This window comes from Diabrotica undecimpunctata, chromosome 6 (genome assembly GCF_040954645.1).
Source record: "Diabrotica undecimpunctata isolate CICGRU chromosome 6, icDiaUnde3, whole genome shotgun sequence".
Classification (NCBI taxonomy): domain Eukaryota; kingdom Metazoa; phylum Arthropoda; class Insecta; order Coleoptera; family Chrysomelidae; genus Diabrotica; species Diabrotica undecimpunctata.
The window spans coordinates 49,689,791-49,713,373 of NC_092808.1; the positions used below are offsets into that span (position 1 = coordinate 49,689,791).

At 32.1% G+C, this 23,583-nt stretch overlaps 1 protein-coding gene across 1 annotated transcript in view; it reads right to left on the reverse strand.

The window, feature by feature from the left end:
• Positions 1-500: 500 nt before the first annotated feature.
• Positions 501-23,583, reverse strand: part of LOC140443434 (roundabout homolog 2-like) — a 332,418-nt gene continuing 309,335 nt past the window's right edge. Inside the window, exons 5-7 of the mRNA XM_072534688.1 lie at positions 20,029-20,306; positions 17,374-17,590; positions 501-11,367 (exon numbers count right to left, since the gene is read on the reverse strand). Of these exons, the coding sequence (XP_072390789.1) occupies positions 9,461-11,367; positions 17,374-17,590; positions 20,029-20,306 (2,402 nt within the window). The 3' untranslated portion in view covers positions 501-9,460. The remainder of the gene's footprint in view (positions 11,368-17,373; positions 17,591-20,028; positions 20,307-23,583) is intronic.

Here is a 23,583-nt window from a genome sequence, read left to right on the forward strand (position 1 = left end):
TGCGGTAAGCCTCGTAGTAGTGTCACCGAAGGCTATAATTCTTCTTCTTCTTCAGTGCCTTATCCGGTCCGGATGTTGGCGATCATCAAGGCTATCATGGTTTTGTTGACTGCTCTGCGAAACAGCTCCGCTGAGGTCATCCCAAACCATTGTCGGAGATTTTTCAACCACGAGATACGACGGCGTCCCGGTCCTCTTCTGCCAAATACTTTACCCTGCATAACAAGTTGAAGAATTCGATATTTTTCTTCGTTCCGCATCACGTGGCCAAGGCTATAATAGACTTTGTTAAAAAGGCTAGCCTACAAGGGATGTGATACGTAAGACCTTAGGTCGAATGAAAGGGTGGTTAAGCGCTCACTCATATTGAACCTGACCTAACTTAACCTACGCATATGTTAGTTCTGAATCTTATTATGATTATGTTAAAATGTATTAAGTAAATGGGAGAAAGGGGTAATAAAGATAAATTTTCAGAATATAAGTACTGTTTATTTAAAGATAAATAACAGAGCGAAATAATAAATATCTACATCAATTTTTACAGAAAATCTTTTCTACAAAAAACTTTACTGATACGCAGTATGTATAACAAAATATTTACAAGTTTACACCACTATTTACACATTCGAGTAATTTTTTAACAAATCACAATGTTTAAAAATCTACCGAGTACAAGATACAGTATTGCTAAGAGGGTAGGATTCAGTCGTTTCAGTCTAGTACGTATTAGGACCGATGAGTCTATAATCGATGAATTCATGGGTGGTTTATGTTTCGGTGTTGATCTCTTAGAAATTTTATTTTTAAAGTACATCTTCTACACTGAATACTACTTATAAAAAAAGATATGTTAAACTGTGTGAAAAAAATTAAATGTGTGTAAAAATCGCATGCCACATATCTTAGCTAGCTTAAAACTATGTCATCTGTAAAAGGTAGACACTAAAAAATTTAGGCTGCTTGGACATATTTTTCGATGTATTTTGCAATAAATACGTTTTATATTTGAATCATTTACAGATTAAATTGACTTATTTTTAGACGAATAGGTATATAAAAAGTATTTCTTAAATAAGTGTTACAAAATTCATAAAATATAGTTACTAAAAAAATAAAAGATCCTAGCTTAACTAGGAACTAACTTTAGGTAAGCAAAATAAAGTAGGATTATTTATTGACAAAAAAGCATGCCGACAAAATAGTATCTATACAGGCAATAGTTGCAGACAAATCATAAAAATCAATAAAGTACATGCATTAACTTGTATATTGATGAATTAGTAGACAGATTTTACGAATATCTTTTCGCAACCATAAACAGAAATAAAACTCAACCTACGACCATCTTCGGAGATTCTAATGCAAATGCAAATAATGCAAAAATTTCGAATCAATAAATGAGATTATTTACTTTACGAAAAAACATACCTTTATTAGCACCAAATGAATCGTTTTTTTTTTCAATACCAAATAATAAAAGAAACTATAACAAGAATATAGAGAACTCCAGAAAACTAAATAAAAAAGAGTCTAAAAAAATTCCAGAAACAGAAGACTTAAATGTTTTAAACAAAGCCATAATCTACATAATAGGGAAACCACAGGAAAATATTGTTCTAACAGAAACAAGCAAGAGAAAATCAGTTTCTATTCTAGATAGAAAATGGAACATCGAAGAACACTTTGAGAAAATTACATAAACAACAAACACACATAAACAAACACAAGCTGAATGAACTACACTCAAAAATATCTAGAGCAATAAGAAGTAACAAACGGCAACACCAACGCTACGAAGTAATAGGAGCAATATTACAAATTACGTTGCAAAAGATTGGGAAGCGTTTAACGAATTGATCGCCAAACTTCGTTAATAAGAAGTACAAAAGTTCTCACAAAAAAAAAACAGGCAAATGAGAAAATGGAAATATTCCAACTCAACCGGAAGAAAATAGTAACATTAAATAGATATAAATTAATAGAAATTGTAGAAGAATAATACAAAAAATAATATAGAAATAAACCTCCCCACCCTAACATAAACAAAAAAAAGCAAGATCAAGTTAGAATAATAATATAATCATATACACTACCCCAGGGGGACTGACGGCTTTACGTGTCCTCCGAAGCACGGTGAACGGCTCGTATCATTTTTAGAAATGAAAGTGTCGTTGTTGTTACCGAGAATCGAATTTTATCCACTGAGCTATGCCCATTCACAGCGAAATGAAGTCAAAAAACCTATCCTAATGACTAAAGAATGACCTAAAGAAAATCAAATTCAATCGGACAACGAAAGAGGCTGTGATAGTAACAGACGCCATAAAACTTAGAGACCTAGTAATAAATGAATAAAAAAGTATATAACTTATGCCGATATTATCACGAGATTCGAACAAAGTGGAATAAAGCAGATACTTTTCCGTTATACAAAAGGAAGATGGAGTAACCTCTAGAATTATAAACTAATGAATCATTGTAACTAAGTATATTATAAGTCAAACTTTTAACGCCCGATAGTACAAGCACGTTTCCGCTTAAGTTAGAGGACGAACGAGCATCTGATAGGGTTTAAGATAAAAATAGAGAACACCATAGAATCTCTCTTGTGGTCTCTTGTGTGTCTCTTGTGCTAATTTTTGTAAACTTTAATAACACATTTACCACGAAGAAAATGCGCACGTTATTGACAGCCTTATAACAGTGTAGAATTGACCACTAGTTTTCTGTAGAAAGGTAATGTCAAATTTGTTCCTCAGTAAAAAATATATTCTTATAATAGAAGAGAAATAGAATAGAACAACAAAACGTGTGAAATTCTCAGTAGGACAACTTTTGGTTGGGCGGTCAATGGTAGACTCACAAATGTTTAAAGATACATATTGGATATTCGAATTAACTTAAGAAACACTCTTTTTCTATCGGTTTCGATAGATATAGGTGTGAGATACGAGGTTATGCTATCGTCGTTATTATTTAAGATATTCTTTGAACATATCTTCGTGCAAGCTATGGAAGAACAAAAGGAAGACATATTAGTCGACGGAGTGCATCTAAATAGCATTAGATGACGCAGTTTTTTGGTAGACAATTCACAGGATTTACAAACAATAATACTATCCTTTGGTAATAATTCATAGGTAAGTCAAAATCAGAATTCATAGAGATGAAATTGATCTCGTGGAGTCATGATTTATGTACGGACTATAGGCTTGTCTTAGAGCTGAAATCCTTTTAAATACTTAGGGTGTTACAGGCGCATCTTAAGAACGACATGTGTGTACCTGGTGGCTACTGTTGAGGTTGTGCATAGAATGGGGGGAGAAATGCGAGATCATTCATACAATCAAATAGGGTGAATTAGAATATTTGCCGATTTACGAGAAATCAGCAAATACATGGCTTTTTGCAAACTCGTTCTTTAGGCAAATGTGTATGATGATAGAAATGAGCCAGGTAAAAGAAGAATTTATTGGTTTCAAAACTTGAGAAAATACTGTCTACATGTCTACAACCAGACTATCCTGAATACATTTCTACAAAGTTAAGGTAGCCATGTTGTTAGCCAATATCCGGAACGAAAGAGAAAGATGAAAAAAGAAAAAGTTTAAAAAAATTAGCTCATACCTACTACAAATTCTTCAGTATAGGGCGAATGATATCCACAGAAAGACAAAGGGTCTAAGAAATAGAGAAGGTGGAAAAACTGAAATGTAGGTAAGTCCGGCATCTGACAAAAGAAAATGCACGATATTAATTAATTTAAAAAATGCTTTCGATATAATCATGTGATCTAAAGCGATTAAAGAATGGAGCAGCTCGGCATAATAACGACACTAAGGAAAGTGTTCATGAGTGAGTTTTAAGAACACCGCCAAGAGGATAAGATTCAACTGAACAATCCATAAGAAGATTAAAATAAACAAAAATGTAAAAACAGAACAGTCTAACTCCACAACACTGTTCAATCTCACTGTTTAAACAATAGTCAGGAAGGCAAACCCCGTGGACAAAAATATTTTCGCAGGTCAGCTTTAAATATCATTTGTAGATGATTGACCACTTTACTGAAATTATCCATACATAGCCCCTAGAAAAACTAGACAAAGAAATTCATTATTCTCATCTAATATAACGATTTCAATCAACAATATTACTTGTGGCTGTAGTAATTGAAAAGAAATATACTAGACTATTTCAACCTCAAATATTGCTAAAACTGTATACTATACACATATACATAATAAACCCTTTTCTTCACAGAAGATAATGGTCATATGACATGGCAATTAAACAATTAGGTATAAGTAGTATTAGTTTTCTTCTAATTTTAAGATGAAGCTGTTTATCAATCATTCATTTATACAATCAACACTGGAACATAAAACCTATTTTATATACCAGCACCTTCTTTTAGTAAATAATCGAAAGTGTTCAGTCTAAAGGTACACTATATACAATCCTCAACAATGCGTGGCATTTCACAATATTTTAATTCTTAGCTAAAATGGTGCCAAATGTAAATTATGTCATTTATTCCAATGAAAATGTAATGCAAAAGATTGCATAACTCCTAAACCTATACGAACAACATCTTTGATGCACAAAATATAAATTTTCAGTTAAGATCATCAGCTAATATTCTCTTTTTAAATGAAAAATTTTATAAAAGTACATGCCAATACCAATGTCTTTAAAAACATTTCTCTAATTATCTTTAGATGTATTGCGTATGTATATTGGAATAAATGATTAAGTTTATGGCACTGCTTAAGTTGTTTTATTGATCTTAAAATTGTCTACCTTACATAACTATACATCCATGTAGACGGAAACATTCGTTTTTGCAGTTTAATTAGTGCGAGGGATTTAAAATACATTTTAAGACAATAAAACACTCCCTTATAATAACTACATAACATATATTAAGCTGTACATAAATTTTACAAAAACAACAGTGTAAAAATAAAAAGTTGGTAATAGATTAACAACCAAAAGAAAGAATTTGTCGAAAGAAATATACTCAATAATATACAAAAAGAATTGAAGAATGTTTTAATTAAAATTTTGTATAATTTTTATTAAAATAAAGTAGATATCTAATATATCTTGATTTCTTTTAGATTTCCATAAAAAGCATTTCTTCTCGATCATCAAAAGATGGACGTTCTTCATAATAGAAGTTTACTTTTACAAATAATTACCAGTTTTGGACCATATTGTTTCTTGAAATTTTAAGATTCTTCTTTTATAACACGCTTCATATAACTTAGTTATATGTTAATTTTTAGATTTATAAATGCTTTTATCTTTAACTATACTACACAATTTTTTCATATAATTTTAAAGAAAATTTGTCTATATTATAGGCAAGAAAATGAAGCACAACCCCTTAAAAAAGATATGCCTAAAAGACAATTACTGAAATAAACTACTTTAGCTAATTTAAATGATAGAATTCGGTAAAAACATACACTACTTTTTCCTTTTTATCTATAGGCTCCTAAAATCTGTTTCTTCTTCGATATTAGCCTCCTGCATTATGTAAATTACATTATCTTTTCCTTTAATGTATTGAAAATGTGCGTTAATCTTTGGAGATCATCTCCGGTCTCGGAAACTGTGTGTTATTCTTTGTAGATGATCCTCTGTCACGAAAAGAAAAAAGAAATAGAAAACTGCAATTAAAAAAAATCATAAAGGCTGTTTAGATAGTTTAATTTTGTAGTTCGATAAAAGATGGCGCTATTAGGTTCGTAGCGTTATTGTTCTAAAGATACAATACTGTAGGATGAACACGTGTGACGTGTATAAATATCCACGATGATTATAGCGAACATACAGGATATGATTAATATTTAGTTAAAGTCCTAGAGACTTGATTAAGAAGTATGGGAAATATTTTGACTGCTGTGAAGTTTTGGAATAGAACATAAACACATTCAAACTTGATTTTCTCAGCAACCTTTAGAGCTTTTTAGAAATAAAAAAATAATAATTATACGTCTCTTTTTATCACTATAAATGAAATTTAGGTCTACCATCAATATTAATATAAGCAAGAGGCTAAGGAATAATAACCAATCACGAAGTTAGTTATGGTCCAGAAATTGACCAAAAAAGTATTCACCTAGCTCAAAAACTACCTCAAAACGCAGTAAAGTAGGAATTGTTGCGATATTCTTCGTATTTATCTGAATTCTAGATATTCTCACATTCGTGTGTAGGAAATTCTTTTAAGGATGACTGTTTCCATGGCACTCTGGGATACTCTTAAATTTTCCGCTGTCTTTTTTGTTAATGTTATTGTCTACGCTTATGTCATTACTGGTAACACGCATTGTTTATATACTTCTCTTCAGACATATGGATATATTACCTTTAAATATCTTCCGTAATTTTCCAAAAACAGTCCAACCCAAATCTATTCTACGCTATATGTCATGCGTTTAGTTGTTCTTTCTAATTTGTATTTCGTGCTAAAGTCAAAAAGTCTATTCTGACGTTCTGTGCGAGTATTAGATTTATCATTATTTGAGTTTTGGTTCTATTTAGTCAACTTCCAATGAGGCTTTTAATATTTCGTCAATCTCTTTTACATCAGCGATGTTGTCTGTGATCAGAATGATGTCGTCTGGGAATCTAAGGTGAATTAACCTTTTGCCGTTCATAATGATGCCTTTGTTTTTAGAAAACAATGATTTCATCCCTTATTGATGACATTTATAAAAAGTTTTGGCGAAATGGTATCCCCTTGTCTAACTCCTCTGCCTACTTTAATTTTACCTGTTGCGTTATGAAGTTTTACAGTTGAGTTATGGTGGAATTATTGTTCACGTATTCTATAAGCGTTGTATCTGAAATATATGTTACATTGTTCCAGTGCTGCTATTATTGATGATAGTTTTACCATATCAAATGCTTTATGGAAATAGATAAACACCAAGGTCAATGGTTTATTACATTCCGCAGACATTTTTATCTGGACTTTATTTGCTTGAAGATGATCATTTGTTCCGTAACTTTTCTTGAAATCTGCTTGGCGACCACAAGCTGGTAAATATCGCAGAGGTCGACCACCGATGCGTTGGAGCGACGACGTAAAAAGAATTGCTGGGAACTGGAATATGACAGCTCAGAATCGAGATATTTTTGCTTAAATCTATGCCTTCTATAAATTGCAAGGCAAAACAGACGATGAAAAGATAAAAAGACCGACAAGGGGAATCTAAAAATTGAATGGTTTCGTCAACCAAGAAATCCTTGGATTTCTACTTTGTTGTTTTATTTTCAGATGTCGCTGTAGCGTCTTTATTGCAGTTGTTTTATTATTGCTTTTCTTGACGGAAAATATTTGATTTTTCTTTTTTAGAGGTTCTGCATCAGTCGCTCTGGTGAATCATGGTAGGATAAAATGCGTATAAGCGAATATACAGAGGCACTATACGTGAAATAAAATCGACGTTTCTTTATTTCTATTTAGTTTTTATTAGTACAAGAAACCAGTTCACCAAGGGTTCTTGCTTAGATGAGTAGATATGTTGTGAAATCCAGTTTTTAGATTTTCCATGTCGTTCTTTCTATCTTTTGATCGTCTGTTTTGTCTTGCAATTTATACAAGACGCAGATTTAAGCAAAAATCTGAAGTTTGTTTTCTTCAACCAAGAAATCTTCGGATTTTTACTTTTTGGTTTTAAAATTATTGTGGTTTATTCCCAAAACATAATACTCATTTTACATTTATACTCCCCTTTTGACGTAGATGATAAATCCGTTATTAAAATTACTTTAGCAGTATTACGATATAATTAGTATTACGACCCAATGAAAACTTCAAAGTGGATAATGATATGGAAAAGTCACTAAAAATCTCTTAAAAATTTAGAATTTTCTTTCTTTCATTATTAATCTATCAATTTTAGTGTTAAAACATTTTTAAAATACCAATTTCTTTCATTTCGACTTACACTCACGATGCCGGAAAAATCGGCATTAGGTACAAGCTATGTTTTTATGTGATAGTTTTTAAATAAGGACAAAAATATTTATGCTAACATTAGATCTTACACTTCTTTCCACATTTGTACATGAAAATACAGATTTTTATTTACGTATTACACTGATTGTTCAGTTAAAGTACAAAAAATTACATTCATCCATTTATATTATGCTTGCTACAACTGTTTGTATGTACAATATTTTCAAGTAGGTACTTATAATTTTGAACAAATAGTATAATCTTTCATTGCAAAAAAATAGTCTTTTTACACATATGAAATCAATCAATCGATAATTTCGGTATTTCGGCGAAGAAAATATAAATCGCCGTTACATAAAATGATTAAAAAGACTATTATATTAAAATCAGACCTTCAATATCAGTATCACACATTCTAAAATTTTCCTTTTAAATTTCAAACTGCCACAAAAGTCCATGTTTAAAAATAAAAATCGACAAAAATCTAGTAAAGTATGTACCAAAGAAGGACCAAATCAATTAATGTTTTTATTTTCCCCTTTTCCATGTTCTTCTTAATGTCCCAAAGTTAGATTTGTGCAAAAGCAGCTCCTCTGCATAGCTGTCTCCAGAACGCAACCTAAGCCGCAGTATTGTACAGCTTTAGAGGATAAGAAATGTCCTTAACTTTTAGATTTAAAATAAATTTTATTATTGTAAAGTAATAATATATTTCATTTGCTTAATAACACTTTACTGAACAAAAAGGAACCATGAATAGGTATTAAAGAAAGAGTATACTTTAATTTTAACCGATAAACAAGGCTAAGAAAATACTTATATCCAGATATTGTCAATGATATAATTGATGAACTACAAAATGGCAAACAAAAATTAGATAAGAAAATATTAACACGCAAGAAGAAAATACTATTTTTCATGCACAGGTAACATATCTTTCTGCATATGTTTTTATACGATGCATTAAAAATGAAGATTACATTATTCACAAAACTAGTTGGTATTAAATATTGCTTTAACAAATTACTATAATGGACAAATTCGACCTCTAGTCAAAACTCCTAATGAAGCAGAACTATGTATTAAAATATGTTAAATAGGATCGATTAAGAAATAAACCAAGATACACTATTATATAAAGTTTCATGGTCTTACAGTTTTTATAATTCACAAACTCGTTTTAATAATGTTTAAACAATATACAAAAGGAACAAAAACCTATTTAGAAGTCTAACTCAACATTGATTTTCCTTAATACCATTTAAAACGAGCTTCGTAAGTTAATATTATGCTTCCTACTAGGACACCGCGCTATTGAACAGGAAGACGTTGGTCAATCTAATCTGAGCATATCGATTTCTAAAACTAGGACTAGTAAAACGTAGCATTCATATCTGATATGCAGTTCTCATAGACGGGCCGTTCCGACTCGGAGATATGCTCGATGAACTAAAAATAAATGCTGAAGTCGGCGTACCCTCACTTAAGCCGTTTATTAACCTGCGGGTTATGAGCCAAAGGACGGGGGTTATTGGAAGGTCCGGCTTCAGCATACAAACAGGACGATTCGCTACATGAGCAGGTAGTATCATGGCTACTGGTACATGAGTGTCTATCTTCACAGTCGGCGTCTTCGTTATCCCAATTATGTTGGTTAAACCAAATCTTAGTATCACAGCTGTGGGGAATATTGTTACAATAACCTCTACTGTTTGATCTATGACCGGAACTACCGCTAGCTAAAGAGCAGTGAGCATCACAGTTATTGCAAGAACGAGCTCTGGCATGTTGAATTTTACCGCATTGATTAGGAACGTGGACAGAGTAACATCCGTACCCCCCAGCACTTCCACAAGTACTACCACCGCCTCTTGGTGGAGGTACTGGGGGATTTTCTCGGGGACAATCTGGAGGAGGGTGGTCTGGTGGAGGAGGAATTATCTCAGACCAGTTTGGAGGGGGCAAAATCATTGTTGTAGCGTACGGGGTAGGACTTTCCAAATTTTTCTTGCAATTATAAAATGTGGATAAATTTTTGGTGTCAACTTCAGCATAATCTGCAGGTTGTGCTAAAGGAATAGAAGAATCCTTGTCACAATCGGTAGCTTTCCATCCCCTGTCAATCCACAGACTTTCTTTTGCATTCAACTGAGAAGCATTTACTACGGGGACATTTAGATGTCCCAATTGTTTACTCAATGACTGTCTTCTTTTTAAGTATAGCAGCACTCCAATACCTAACAGCAATAATAATACAAGAACTGCGAGAAGTGCAACAAACCAGGTCTGGCGAACTAACGGTACAAATGGACCTAATGTTCTAGGACTTTGCGCTCTTGGTGCAGTGAGCAAGGGTACAGGGTTAGAATATGGACCTTGACCAGCAATTGTAAGTGCTGCCACTTTTGCTGTATACGAACCACCAGCTGTAAGATTGCTAATTAATATAGAAGTCGTGGAAGCATTCATAGTCATTGATCTTACAATATTTCCCTTAATCTGAATTTTATAACCAGTAACTATTCCGTTACAATGTTGGGGTGGAGGAGGCGACCATCGTACCCAACCTGCGGTGTCATTAAAAACTCCAGCCGTTATGCTATCTGGCGGTGCAGAAGGAACATCCTCTAACGTCTGGGCTATTCTTGAATTCGATGGTTGACCCTCTACCGATTTATAGAACGGCGAAATAAAGAATTCATACTTGGTAAATTTCTTTAAATTTGCTACTACATAAGATTTTGCTTCAACATCTAATACTGTTAGTATGTTGTAATTGTGAGATCCTCCTGATAATTCTCTAAACCTAATGTAGTGACCTTCTACATAGTCATTATCAGAAAAATTCCAAATCAGTTTGACGGAACTGGAAGATTGAGGTTTTGCTTCCTTCAACTCAATTAATTTAGTGCTAAGTGTAGCTCTAGCAGTGTCTAACTCTGAGCTAGGTAACGATCTTGAATTAGCTAAGGTTCTAGCAATTTTTGATACTGGACTAGCTGGAGATAATCCGTGAGCATTTTCTGCTCTTACTATAAATACATATGAACTATCTGGTTTCAGCTCGTGAACTACCATATAGGGATTCTGGATTCGATGGGCAGCTATAACCCACCCAGTCTGTAAATCTGGACTCCAATATTCAACAGTATATCCTACTAAAGTATTTTCGTCGTCTTCACTATCCCATGACAAGCTTATACTTGACTCGGTGGAATTTAAGATTCTTGGAATGCTTGGAGCTTTTGGAAATGTAGACGGATCCGGACTGCGATGTAGTGGAATTGAGGTTCCTTCGACAACATTGAGGGATGCTGACCAAGAACTTTCGCCACTTTCGGATGTGGCTGAGCACGTGTATTGGCCAGAGTCATCTAATCTGAGATCTAAAACAGAAAAGCAGTTTGTTGTATAAACATTATATATTTGTTAAAAATAAAGTAGAAATATGTAGTAATAAATAAAGTCAAAACAAAGTAGAAGAAAAACAAAGTGGTTATAGACCAATCCCTTCCTCTATAGACAAATTGGCTGCTTAATAAGGGAAGGCAAGGTAAAATGAAACAGAAACGTAGCCACAAATTTTCGTGGCTACGATATATAAAGAACTAAACGGACATAAATAACATTGGCGAGGTTTTGAATGCCACAAAAGATAGACGTCTGGCCTTAAGATAATTCGCCAAAGCGCTATAGGTGCATGGCATTATAAGAAGAAGATATAAGAAAAACATATAGATTTTTATCTCGTAAAACAAATTATACACATTCATAATATATTCATTAATTTATTTAAATAAGCTTATTGATAATAATAAGCTCGTTATATATAATTCTATAAAACTTCAACATCCCCTCAAAATATATCCACCTAGTTAGCATCAATGGACGTAACACCTGATGACACATTTCGAAACATAAACTAGTTACAGGAATCATGACATCCAGATTAGACATACTCAAAGTAGTTTTCAACATGCAATGGAAAATAACATCACACGAACAAAAGAGGTCTTATAATTCTAGAAGAACTAAAAGAAATCATAAAAGGAAAAAACAGAAATAAAAGAACATAACAAATAACAAAAAGGATCGAATACAAAATCTATGGTGATGAACTATCAGAAGATATACGAAGGAATGTACTTCAAACCTCAATCAAAAGTGTATGCAATAGCAAAAGAACTAGCTAAACACATACGGACAAAATCAACACATGTCAGATGAATAAACCATAGAAATGGCAAACAAAACTATTCACAGTAAAGGAAGAAGACAAGTCTAGTAGAAGTAGCAAAAATAATAAGAAATTTACAAGAAAATAGAGCACCATGAATGGTGCAACTATTCTACATACACAAATTCTGACTAGAATATGCATATTTCCGAACAACTGGAAACATGCAAAAATTATTCCTCTACTACAACCAAAAAAGGACGTAAGAAGAACAAAAAGTTACAGGCCAATATCGCCAGGAATCGGTTAGAAAAATATTGGAAAGAATCATATAAAAAAGACTACAAGCATGCAGAAATAAGATGAGTCATCCAGGAAGATCAATTCGGTTTTAGAAAAGAAAGGAATTGTGAACTACAATTAGCAAGACTTGCCAGTGATGAAAAAATCGACTTTAACAGAGAGAAAAGAACAGAAAAGGCCACATTGGACATAGAAAAAGTCTACGACACAGTTTTAAAAACAGCCATAATTTACAAAATGGAAAAAGCTAGGTTACCTCAGACTGAGTCAACAGAATATGTGATACATATTTGATTACTTGATAGAATTTTTCAGATTTCAGCTGATAAAAAGATGTCCAGGATATAAGCAGTTCAAGAAGGGATGCTTCAGGACATCATTTTATCACCGATACTCTATAATATTTGTGTTTCAGATTTGAAACATGACACAGTGAGATGGTACAGTAATTTACACCTCAGCTTAAGACAACGGGAAGATCTTCGAGAGGCTTGAAAACCACCTAGAGAGAATTTCAGACTACACAAACAAACGTAAAATAAAGATCAACACAGAGACGACCCAATTTATTATCTTTACATAGCAGACTATACCAATCAGAGAAGAAATAACGATGAGAGGAAATAAAATCCGGTCAGAAGAAGTCTTTAAGTTCCTAGGAGTCCATCTCAATAGAAGATTAAACTTTACCAAATACACCCAGAAAGTCAAGAAAAAGACATTAGTGGCGAAGAGATTGATTCAACCTTACATCTACAGGGCCAGTCGTTTATCGCAGATGAAAAAGATTCAATTATATCAGGCCTACGTTAGAGTGGTACTGGAAGAAGCTTGTAAGAACAGACGAAATGCTACAGCTTAAAAATTACAGATAAGCAGCGAAGTAGGTACGGTCCCAAAAATAATACCTACAGACACAGACGTCTAGAAGCCTAACAGCATAGATAATCAGGTACCCGAAGAGAATGCGATTCCCACCAAGTACGCGGTGTTGGAGGGACAAAGGAGAAACAGAATGTTGGGAGAATAAGAAAGAAGACTAAAATGTATTGTAAATACTATTTGACATGTACATTCTATTTTTATGTAGATATGACTCTAATCTGTTTTTCAATGTGCCTCTAATAAGTTGTCATTGTATCGTTTTCGTGGTCTTAGTACTGATCGTCTTCCTATTGGGGAACCATCTCTTGCCGTCTGTACTACTATTTGTTTGTCATTCGATGCTTGCATCTTGTTCTTCTATTTCTTACTATATCTATACCTGTGTTTTTATCTCTGCTATTTCTAACATCATTTTTGTTTTGTCTGAGTCAGGTCGTGTTTCTGCCGCGTATGTCATTTTTGGTCTGATGACTGTTTTGTAAATTCTGCCTTTCATTTCTTTTCCGATATTTTTATTTCTCCATATTGTTTTATTCAGGCAACCTACGGGTCTGTTTGCTCAATTCACTTGATCTTCCACTTCTGTTTAGAGCTTTCCGTAGCTAGATAATGTGATACCTATGTAGATATTTTAACTCCATCACTTCTATTATCTGACCTTCCAGCTCCAATTTACATCTTAGTAAATTTGCTGTTATAAGCATACATTTTGTCATTTTTTGGGGAAATTAACATGTTCAATTTTCTGGCGGTTATATTTACTTGGTGCAGCACACGTCGTAAATCATCATTACTTTGAGAGAGATTGCATCGTCTGCATAGCAGATTATTTAAAGTTCTTTTTTACCATTTGGTATCCTTTTTTAGTTCTTATTTTTTTTAGTATTTTATCCATAATCAGTTTGAACAATAAAAGACTCAGGAAATCCCCTTGATTTATCTCATCGCCAGCTTTAATGGGGTCGGTTAGTCCTTCTTCTACTTTTACTTTTATTATGTTGTTTTGGTAGATATTTTCGATCGGTTTGATTATTCCTAGAGTTATCTCGCTTACGTATAGTGTGGAAACGTCCTTTATTTTGATCTCTAGTCAAAAGCCTTCTTAAGGTCCACAAAACCTAGATATGCCGGTTTTTATATTCTAAAGATTTTTCTTGCACTGTCATCATTATAAATATAGCGTCGGTGCATGATTTTACCGATCTAAAACCTTGTTTTTCTGTTAGTGTTATAATTTTATTCAGTTTATTTGTTATCACTTTAGTTGTTAATTTTAGTGTTGTGTTTAATAAATTAATTCCCTTGTAGTTTTGCGAATCCGATTTGTCTCCCTTTTTAGAGAGGTATTAGGAAGCTTGATATCCATTCTTGAGGAATTAATGAGGTTTTAATAATTGTTTTGGTCAGATCTAGTCCTCCGTACTGTAGGAGTTCGTTCGGAATTCTGTGCCCTCTGGTGATTTTCTATTTTTTAATTTCCTTAATGCTTCCTTTACCTCTTTCTCCTCAATATTTATTTCTTCGTTTGTCATCATCTCTGGTGTTGGTGGTTTATTATCGACACCTTTAGCAAATAAGAATCGAAAGTAGTCATTCTTTATATTTCTTTTTATGTTCCGTAGAAGTCGTTTTTCATATTTGGAACTCTCTGTTTTGAGAAACTCTGTCAGTGTTCCCATTTTATTTGTCTAAACTAGGTATTCGTTTGATTTCTCATCCGTTTATAGTGGTTGTACGTACTTTAAACGTTTTTATGTTTGTTTTTTATATTTGATTTTTTATTTGACTTAACAACAGAAACGGTCAGTATACAGAATGAACTGTTCTATCTAGCTTTGAATATATCATACGATAGCTATATGTAGGAAGGGTATATATTTTAACAAACAAATGATTAAAATTTGTCGAAGGTGACGATGACGTTAAGATTACGTCTCTCAGACGAGGCGTCATAAATATATCCATAATTAAAAAGAGCGGTAAATGAGATTTGTCTAGAAATAAATATGCACAATACAAAAAAATATAACACAGATAACATACGAAGGTCTAAAGAGAATTAAAGCTAATCATCACATATCTAGGATTCAAATTAAATATTATGCAACGAAAACAGAAATTAACAAAAAAAAATTAAGAACAACAAAGCTATGTCTCGCTGAATAATATATTAAATTCCAAAATTATTCGCCGAAATTCTAAGATTAAGATTCAACCAATATTAGACTAATAGTATCTAGGTTTTTGAAAAAAAAATTCTAAGGAAGATTTTCAAAATCAATGAAAGATAAATGTTTATGTTTCGATAAATATTGAGCATGGAGGATGATGCCCGACTACCAAGAAAACAATAAAATACCAGATAAAATAATAAAAAGGACACGCACAGTTTAATAAACTTCTGATCTTAATGGGGAAAGGCCCACGATCGGTAACGTTGGAGGTAAACATTAGAGAATCGAAGTGTAAGTAGAAGTCTACTAAGAACTAAACGTCTCATTTCTCGTGTTAAAATCTCCATAAATAAATTAGCAGATAGATCTGATACCTCTTCGTGATACGTCTTGGATTTGCTATGGTTTTTATCGTTTGTATTGTTTGTATTCTTATTACGGTGGTATTTCCTTTCAAGATAATACAGGAAAGTCTACGGTAAAAACGAATACTTTTGACGGTTGGAATGTGGAAATTCCGAAATGCCAGGAAACCGGATATGCATATGGCAGATGTTCATAATACCAACTTAAAAATGAAGAAAAAGAATATTTCATGTTGTAAATTATGTTAAGGATGTGAACTACTTTTTTTTTAATGAAAATCGTCTCTACCTTGAAAATGGGCATTATCGAAAGCCTTAAACAAATCTAAATATTAATTTTGAGTATATATGTTGGTCCATAATTGTTTGGCTAGTAAATCAGTATTGTTCGACCTCCCTCCCCCAATCATCGTTGTTCTTAATAAATAAAATACAATTAAACAATAAATCTGAAAGTTTGAAACATCTCTTTTTTTCGTGTTCCAATTAAAATTTCGAGTGTCCGTGAATATTACTGTTGAATGGTGCTCATAACAATTCAAATTACACGGAAAACTTCGTTAGGCCTGGTGGAAATGTACACAACACTCATTTTAACTGTAGTTATAAGGTTATTACCGTAAATGCCCCGGAGAATTAGTCAATTTTATATGTTTCAACGTTCATCATTTGGTGTTTTGTAGTTAATGGAAATGGGAAAATATATGAAAATAACTTTTTGGTTATTTACATTTGAAATGACGCTCACAAGTTGTTAGGGACCGAATCATATAGGATACAACGGGCATATAGTTCGGTAAAAGTTTTCTAAAATAAGGATATGTTACTTTGATGAGTTGTGAGATATATTTTATGCATTTATATACAATGTTAAGAACTGAATATAAAATAATTGATGATTTCAGAGTATAGATTCTATTTATATTTCTATTAAACCTTGAAGCCTAAGATTGCTTTTAAAACTGATATACAACATATTGCACATAAACATACAGACATACAGAGCAGCACTTTATATCACTTACAAAGTTAACAACATTGTATCTAATAAGAAAAAGAAATGTTAAGACTAAATAGTAAATCTCAATAAGGAAAACAGGGTCAACGTTTACCAAATTAAAAAAAAAGTAGACAAATCTGGCGTATTCGATTGTATCTAGCATAACATCTACAGTAGAAGCCAAAGTTATAATGCAGTGCAAGTAAGATAGGCAATGTATTTCTTACGGCAGAACGACCGATCACGTTGCCGGTTTGCCCCGAGCGGCGCATCACAATTATTAAGTATGTTCCAACTCATGGGAATAAAGATAGCTCAGTAGTGGACTCAGAAGGGATTGTATTCAAAATATTAAATATATTAACAGAGAAGAGTGGCGAATGGGTATCGGAAAACTGTGTAGAACCTTTTAAAAACAATAAATATATACACTCATATGTTTATTTTGTTAATATATATTATAAATTTGCAAAACATTAAGTACTTACCATCAACATCCAAGGTACCTGTGCCGCTTAAGGTATATCTAGAAGGTAGATTGCTTCCAAACAGGGCTTTCCCATCTTTTAGCCACCGAATTTTCGGAGCTTCTCCTTCAGGACTAGAAGCTCGACAGTGAAGTGTCACCATGCTATGTAGTGGTAAAGTTTGATTTGCGGGTCCTATTTGGATGATGGGTGGAGGTAAGTCGGCTACTGATGTTACCTAAAAAATATTAAAATTTATTAGAAAACACATTGATGTCATGTTTTGTTTTCTTCTCCTTCGTTTGGCAGTAGTAGCTCAGCGACCAAGCCAGTGACCGTCTAAGCCAGAGCGCTCGAGTTCGATTCTCAGAACCAACAACGGCATTTTCATTTATAAAAATGATAAACGATACTAGTTATCTGAAACAGAGTCAAAGATGCAACTGGCGCCGGAAAATTCGGAAAAGATATCCTCGTAGAAAATGCCATACGATATAATTATGTATTCTTCTTCATAGTTTTTCTTTCCTTTTCATAGCTTTTTATTTATTTGGCGTAATATTTTATTTTTATCCAATTCCCTCTTTTATATATCATACATTTGATTTTTGCTTGATGTGTTTATTTTGCTACAGAGAACAATTTGGCCAAACAGCAATTTTCGTCACTTGTTGTCTTATCTTTATCTTAACATCCAGATTGTGCGATGTGCGATCTCTTTTCCAGTCTTAGTCATCGAATCACATCATATGAGTAGAAAATAATGGTTATCTTTTGTATCTGTTTTGTATACTATGCTTTCAGTGCTACTTACAATGCTTACTTTATCGTTACATATATTTACATATTTTACATATTTTCTTTCGTTTTACATAGTTTCCCCACAAAAATATTGGAGTTGCTGTCTTAGGTGATTTAATTTCTTTCTTTATCATCCTCTCTTCCTATCGCTGTATATCTCTCTCTCTTTCTCTCTCCTTTCTATCTTGCTTTGTAAAGTCTAAGGTGTCAAAATTCCGATACGTTACATTTTGTGGAAATTTCAATTTCAAATCATTTTAAATTTCAATAAACATTTTCTCATCAGTCATTTCGTAGAACACCCACTTGTCTATTCTGACTTGCATTAAGGCCTATCAGTATTTACTGTAATACCGTAATAAACCTTTTTAAAAGTTATTGTTCGATTACCAGAATATAATTCTATATTAGAACATCTCTCGCTGTTTTGACTAAGGTTGCCGGTAATATAGTGCCGTCGGTAGGATGCAGTAGGATCTGGTTATCCATATTAAAAGAGGAAGTTAATAAAAGGAAAATACCAGTATTAGTAAGTCAATAACATATCGAGGATACATCATTTATGTTTTTTAAATAACAAACAAAAAATCCAAATTTGGTGTTTATTGAGAGTAAACTAAATGTAAGACCAAATACTTATTAGGTCGGGATAGTATTATGAGGCTTTTTTCCTGGTTTTTCCTCACGATTTACTATGGAATCACTAACGGGAGAATTTTAATCTCATCATGGCATGTGGTTGTCTTTTTAAAGACAAATTATAAGGATATTCCCGAGTTAAAGTTGAGATCATGTAATCGAATGAACTATCTTAAAATAAAGTCGTCCCAGGAACGCAACTCAGCTATATTGGCAATATCATTTTAAAGTCGTCTATAAATGAGACAGATAAAATTAAATTATTAGAAGAAATTTTCACCAAGTAACTCTAAAACAAAAATTTGTTTAATTTATTAATGTTTGTATTTTGATAACGATTTTCGAAGTGGAAATTGAAACGTCAATAAACTTATTTTAACCTTAAATTGTGGCTTATTCCGAATAAAATAGTATCTACTTTAAAATGCCACAAGAAAATAGCTTCAGAACAATATTAACATGCTATTAAATAATATTTTTGCTGTTTCCTGTATGTCTCTTGTTTACCAAATTTTATTTAAGGTATTGAATGCACCTTGTGACTTCGTTTTTATCGCCTGTTTATCCTTTCTTCACCGCTTTGTTTTCCATAATTAATTCTAAATATGTATATTTGTCCATTTTTTAAATTTCCATTTATCTTTATTTTAGTATTTTGGTACTTATTGCTTTTTAGGATTTTAATTTCCCTACTTGTATTCGGGGACAAATATTGTCGAAGTAATTTGTCAACCAAACAAGTTGCATCTATATTTGCATATAGATTTGGTGCTCAATTAGCATGCGAATTTAAGCTGCAAATTCTAGGTCTTCTAATTGGCAATACAATTTTGTCCAATACTAATGACAATTGGAGACCTATGTGATTCTCACGATCAATAAATATTATGTAGAGGTTTGTTTTTGAAAAGTTTTTATTAACTGTCTTTTAATAAAATTAGTCTAGATCTATTTTATATCGTGTCTAATCAATGTTTAAATATTTTCATCGCCTATTTCGACACATTTTTAAACGTGATTGTTTTCGTTCACCTTGCTTCTTTAATCTGATTTACTTAGATTTACTTAGTGAGTTCCATTAAACATTCCAAGATGCCAAATTATTGTTTTCTTTTTAGAATTATCCATAATTTCTTAAAAATAGCTTAATTTCTGGCAATTCTCATTTGGAAAACTATATAAGATTTATTCTTAAGTAATTTTACAACTGTGTATTATAAATAAGTATAAGTTTACCTGAAGAAAAGCTCTAACGCTATTAGAACCAGCCACGCTCAAAGCATTGCAAACCAAGAATCCAGCATCCTCTCTTTGGACACCTTGAATCCTGAGGGTTCCATGAGCATTAACATGCATGTGACCATTTGAATTGTCTGAGAACATGAGAATCTGGGAACCTTCCTTACTCCAAAACACTGATGGTGGTGGATTTCCAGTTGCTGAACAGTGAAATTCTACTACACCGTTAAGACTAACTTTCTGATCCTTAGGACGTTCTATGAAAGTTGGAGGAGCTAAAAATGCATTAAATAATGTTTTAGTGTACGTGATTATTTTTAAATACATCAGGTATGTATGTATGTTTGTGTTTTTAAAAACGATTACGGGTACTTTAAGTTAGTTGATGATTTGTATTGTGAAATAAAAGAAAACGATAATTCTAAGACTTTATGAAGTCTAAGACTTCAAGAGACATTTAAATTATCACTCACACTACAACATAAATATCAAAAGTAAATCATAAAACCACTATATGATAGAGCTCAAAACGCCTGCTTCAACGAAATCGAAAATGCATCTTAGGAAGAAAAACGTGCTAACCAAGATCTTGACCAAAAAATGATTATTCATCGTCATTTGTAAACCAAAAAATACACACCAGAAATCAAAGAGCTGCATTTATAAAATACCTTGTAAACAATTTTTAGGTGGAAGAAACTTCAAGATAAAGAAGTATTAGGATAAAAGATCATGGATCATACATCAAAAACAGAGAATTTGACAGATTCCAGATATGCAATAAAGCAAATGTAGAAAAATGTGTAGCAAACTCATCAACAGAATATAGCAGACTCTGGTTATCGATACTGAAAGAAGTCAGCAATAAGAATATACCAACTACAAGTTAAAATTTGATATCAATCCTGAGGGTTAAACATCATCCTCAGAATTTCAAGTCAATTGCAAGTTAACATAATTCCTTAATTACAAAAATATTTAGTTCTAAGGTTGCTGTAAGGTGATAGTTTAAAAACTCTCTAAAATAATTTATAGTTCTCAAACACAACTGTAATAGATTACATCCAAATCAAATCTTATTTATCAGAAAGTGATATAAAAAAGGCCAGATACATAGTTATAAAAACAAACAAAAATGACTTGAAAGTTTCCTAAGTGAACAGTGGTATAAAAAAGGCCAGATATATGGTTATAAAAACAAAAAAAAATTACTTGAAAGTTTTCTACGTGAAGAGGTCACCTAAAAATTTATGTTCTATTACACAATTCCATTAAAAATGATTAAAAAATCCGTATTAAAAAATTTATTCATATTAAGTTTAATTTTATGGGAAAATAAAAACTGGTCATATTTATAAACTTGCATATAAATTTAAGTTTAATATCAGATAATACACCGAAACTACCGGACCATTAAAATGATATACTTTAAATATACAGAGCAGTATAGCAATGAAAACCGAACTATAAAAATAATAAATGCAGAAGCTATAAACGAGAATCTTCAAAAGAAATGTTAGCAGACACATTTTGGTCATGTAACTACTAAACGGTTGGGTCTATTAGGATAATTTTATTAAGAGAGCAATAAAAAGTGCATTAAATTATAAATTTTTATTAAAAATTTGAATGTTATTACTACTTTTAAAGTGGTTTTATTGATGAGAGGTTATTTTAATTTACTAAATTGGTTTTTAAAAGGAAAATTTATTTACAGTCGGTTAAAACAAACGAAATTAAAAATTGAAATGGATAAAAGTAGAAATAAAAATTGAAATGGATAAAAGTATCTTTAGTTCTATATATCTGTTACTAAAGTGAATAAGTGGTAAATCGATTTTTTGCCAAAATGGGTTGCAATAATGAGGACAGATTGACTTCTCAGATGTAAATAAGTTAAGGTTAAGTTGTATCGGAACTTTAGCCAAGGTTATAATTATTATCTGTGTATTTTTGGCCATCTTTGAAATTGATGTACTATTTACATTAAGTTAACTTAACTAAGAACATAAAATAATGTCTTAGAAAATGAATAGTTAAATTGATCTGCTTAGTTATGAACAATAAAATTGTCTTTTGTGCTTAACAGATTAAGTTGAGTTGATCTCTTTTAGTCAACTGTGCACTGTGCATGACTGGTCAACTATAATATAGTTATTATATGACGACATTTTCTGTCTACTTTACAATTTAAAGTAGATATCTTCAGATGAGCTGCAGCGTAGTTTATATACTAGTCATTAGATGGCATTGAATGTACGATTGTTGAATTTTTAAAGAACACTATTCGGGGAAGTACAAGCTCATATCATTATCGAGGTAAAATTCAGAGTTTACATTTATTTTTATTTTTGCTATATGACTGATAACATTAGTTCTTCATAGTATTTCTGCATTGTGTTTAAAAGATGAATTTCTGATCAACATTTTTACGAGAATTAAAACAAAATTATTTACATCCTGGATATTAAAGCTCTTCAGATGAAGAAACTTCCAACCTTAAGCAGACAAAAAAAACAAATCTGTGCTAAGAAGAAAACAATGGAAGCAATTCATGTAACACTGAGTTGTCGAGGTAAGAACTTATAATGATGAAAAAGATATTAAAAAAGGGAGATCGAGACGTCAGAGCTGAATGCAAAAAATCGAGAAATTTAGGAAAATCATATATAACCGAAACAGGAACAAAAATTTTCGAAAGAGCAATGAGTATTTTAAAATCATGCAGAATGAAATGCAATGACAGGATAATAAAAAATGATAAAAATTTTGCTTCGAAAATTCTTGGAATTTAAGAAGTAGAAATAAAAGGAGCAGTTACGTTGGTTCTTTGATAGAAATAAAGGAGAAAAAAACCAAAAAAATGTTGCTTGTTCCATTTAAGAATTGACAAACAAACAGTGAAAGTATGCAGAGATTGTTTTCAAAAAATATTGGGTAAAACAAAAGGTTTTGTCCGATAAATACATAATAGAAAAAAAAAATAACAATTCTGCGTGATATTAGACAATGGTGTAGTTCCACAGTAGAAGAACTATTTCGTGCAGCTTTCGCGATAGAGAGAGGAAAGGTTTCAGGAAATTGTAAACATGATGACGGCCAACGTCTGAATACGGACAGGGTATCTAAAGAAGAAGATTATTGTTTTCTTCGAGTAACTTTTCGTAAATCTTTTAGGAACTTTTTTTATGTTGTATTTAATCTGTCGCGCTATGTGTCCGGTCTATTAACACTTAAATATAGCCACTAATTATGTTGTTTAACTTGATATGTTGTTTAGAAATTGCTTGAAGATTTCAAGACTGTATATAAGCTGCCCTACATTGCCACCACTCTGTATCCACATAAGAACTCTGGTTTTTTGCCAACTGTATATTCTGCTCAATCTAGATATTTCTTTTCCAATATTTAAGTATAAACCCTTATTTGATTTATTCGATTTTAGTTAATAATTAATAATGAGTAGTGGCATAATTTATTAATAATATGTCTCCCAAGCTACCCCGTATATTACGTTGTCCATCTTGCATCATGTCTTCGTATAGTTGTTGC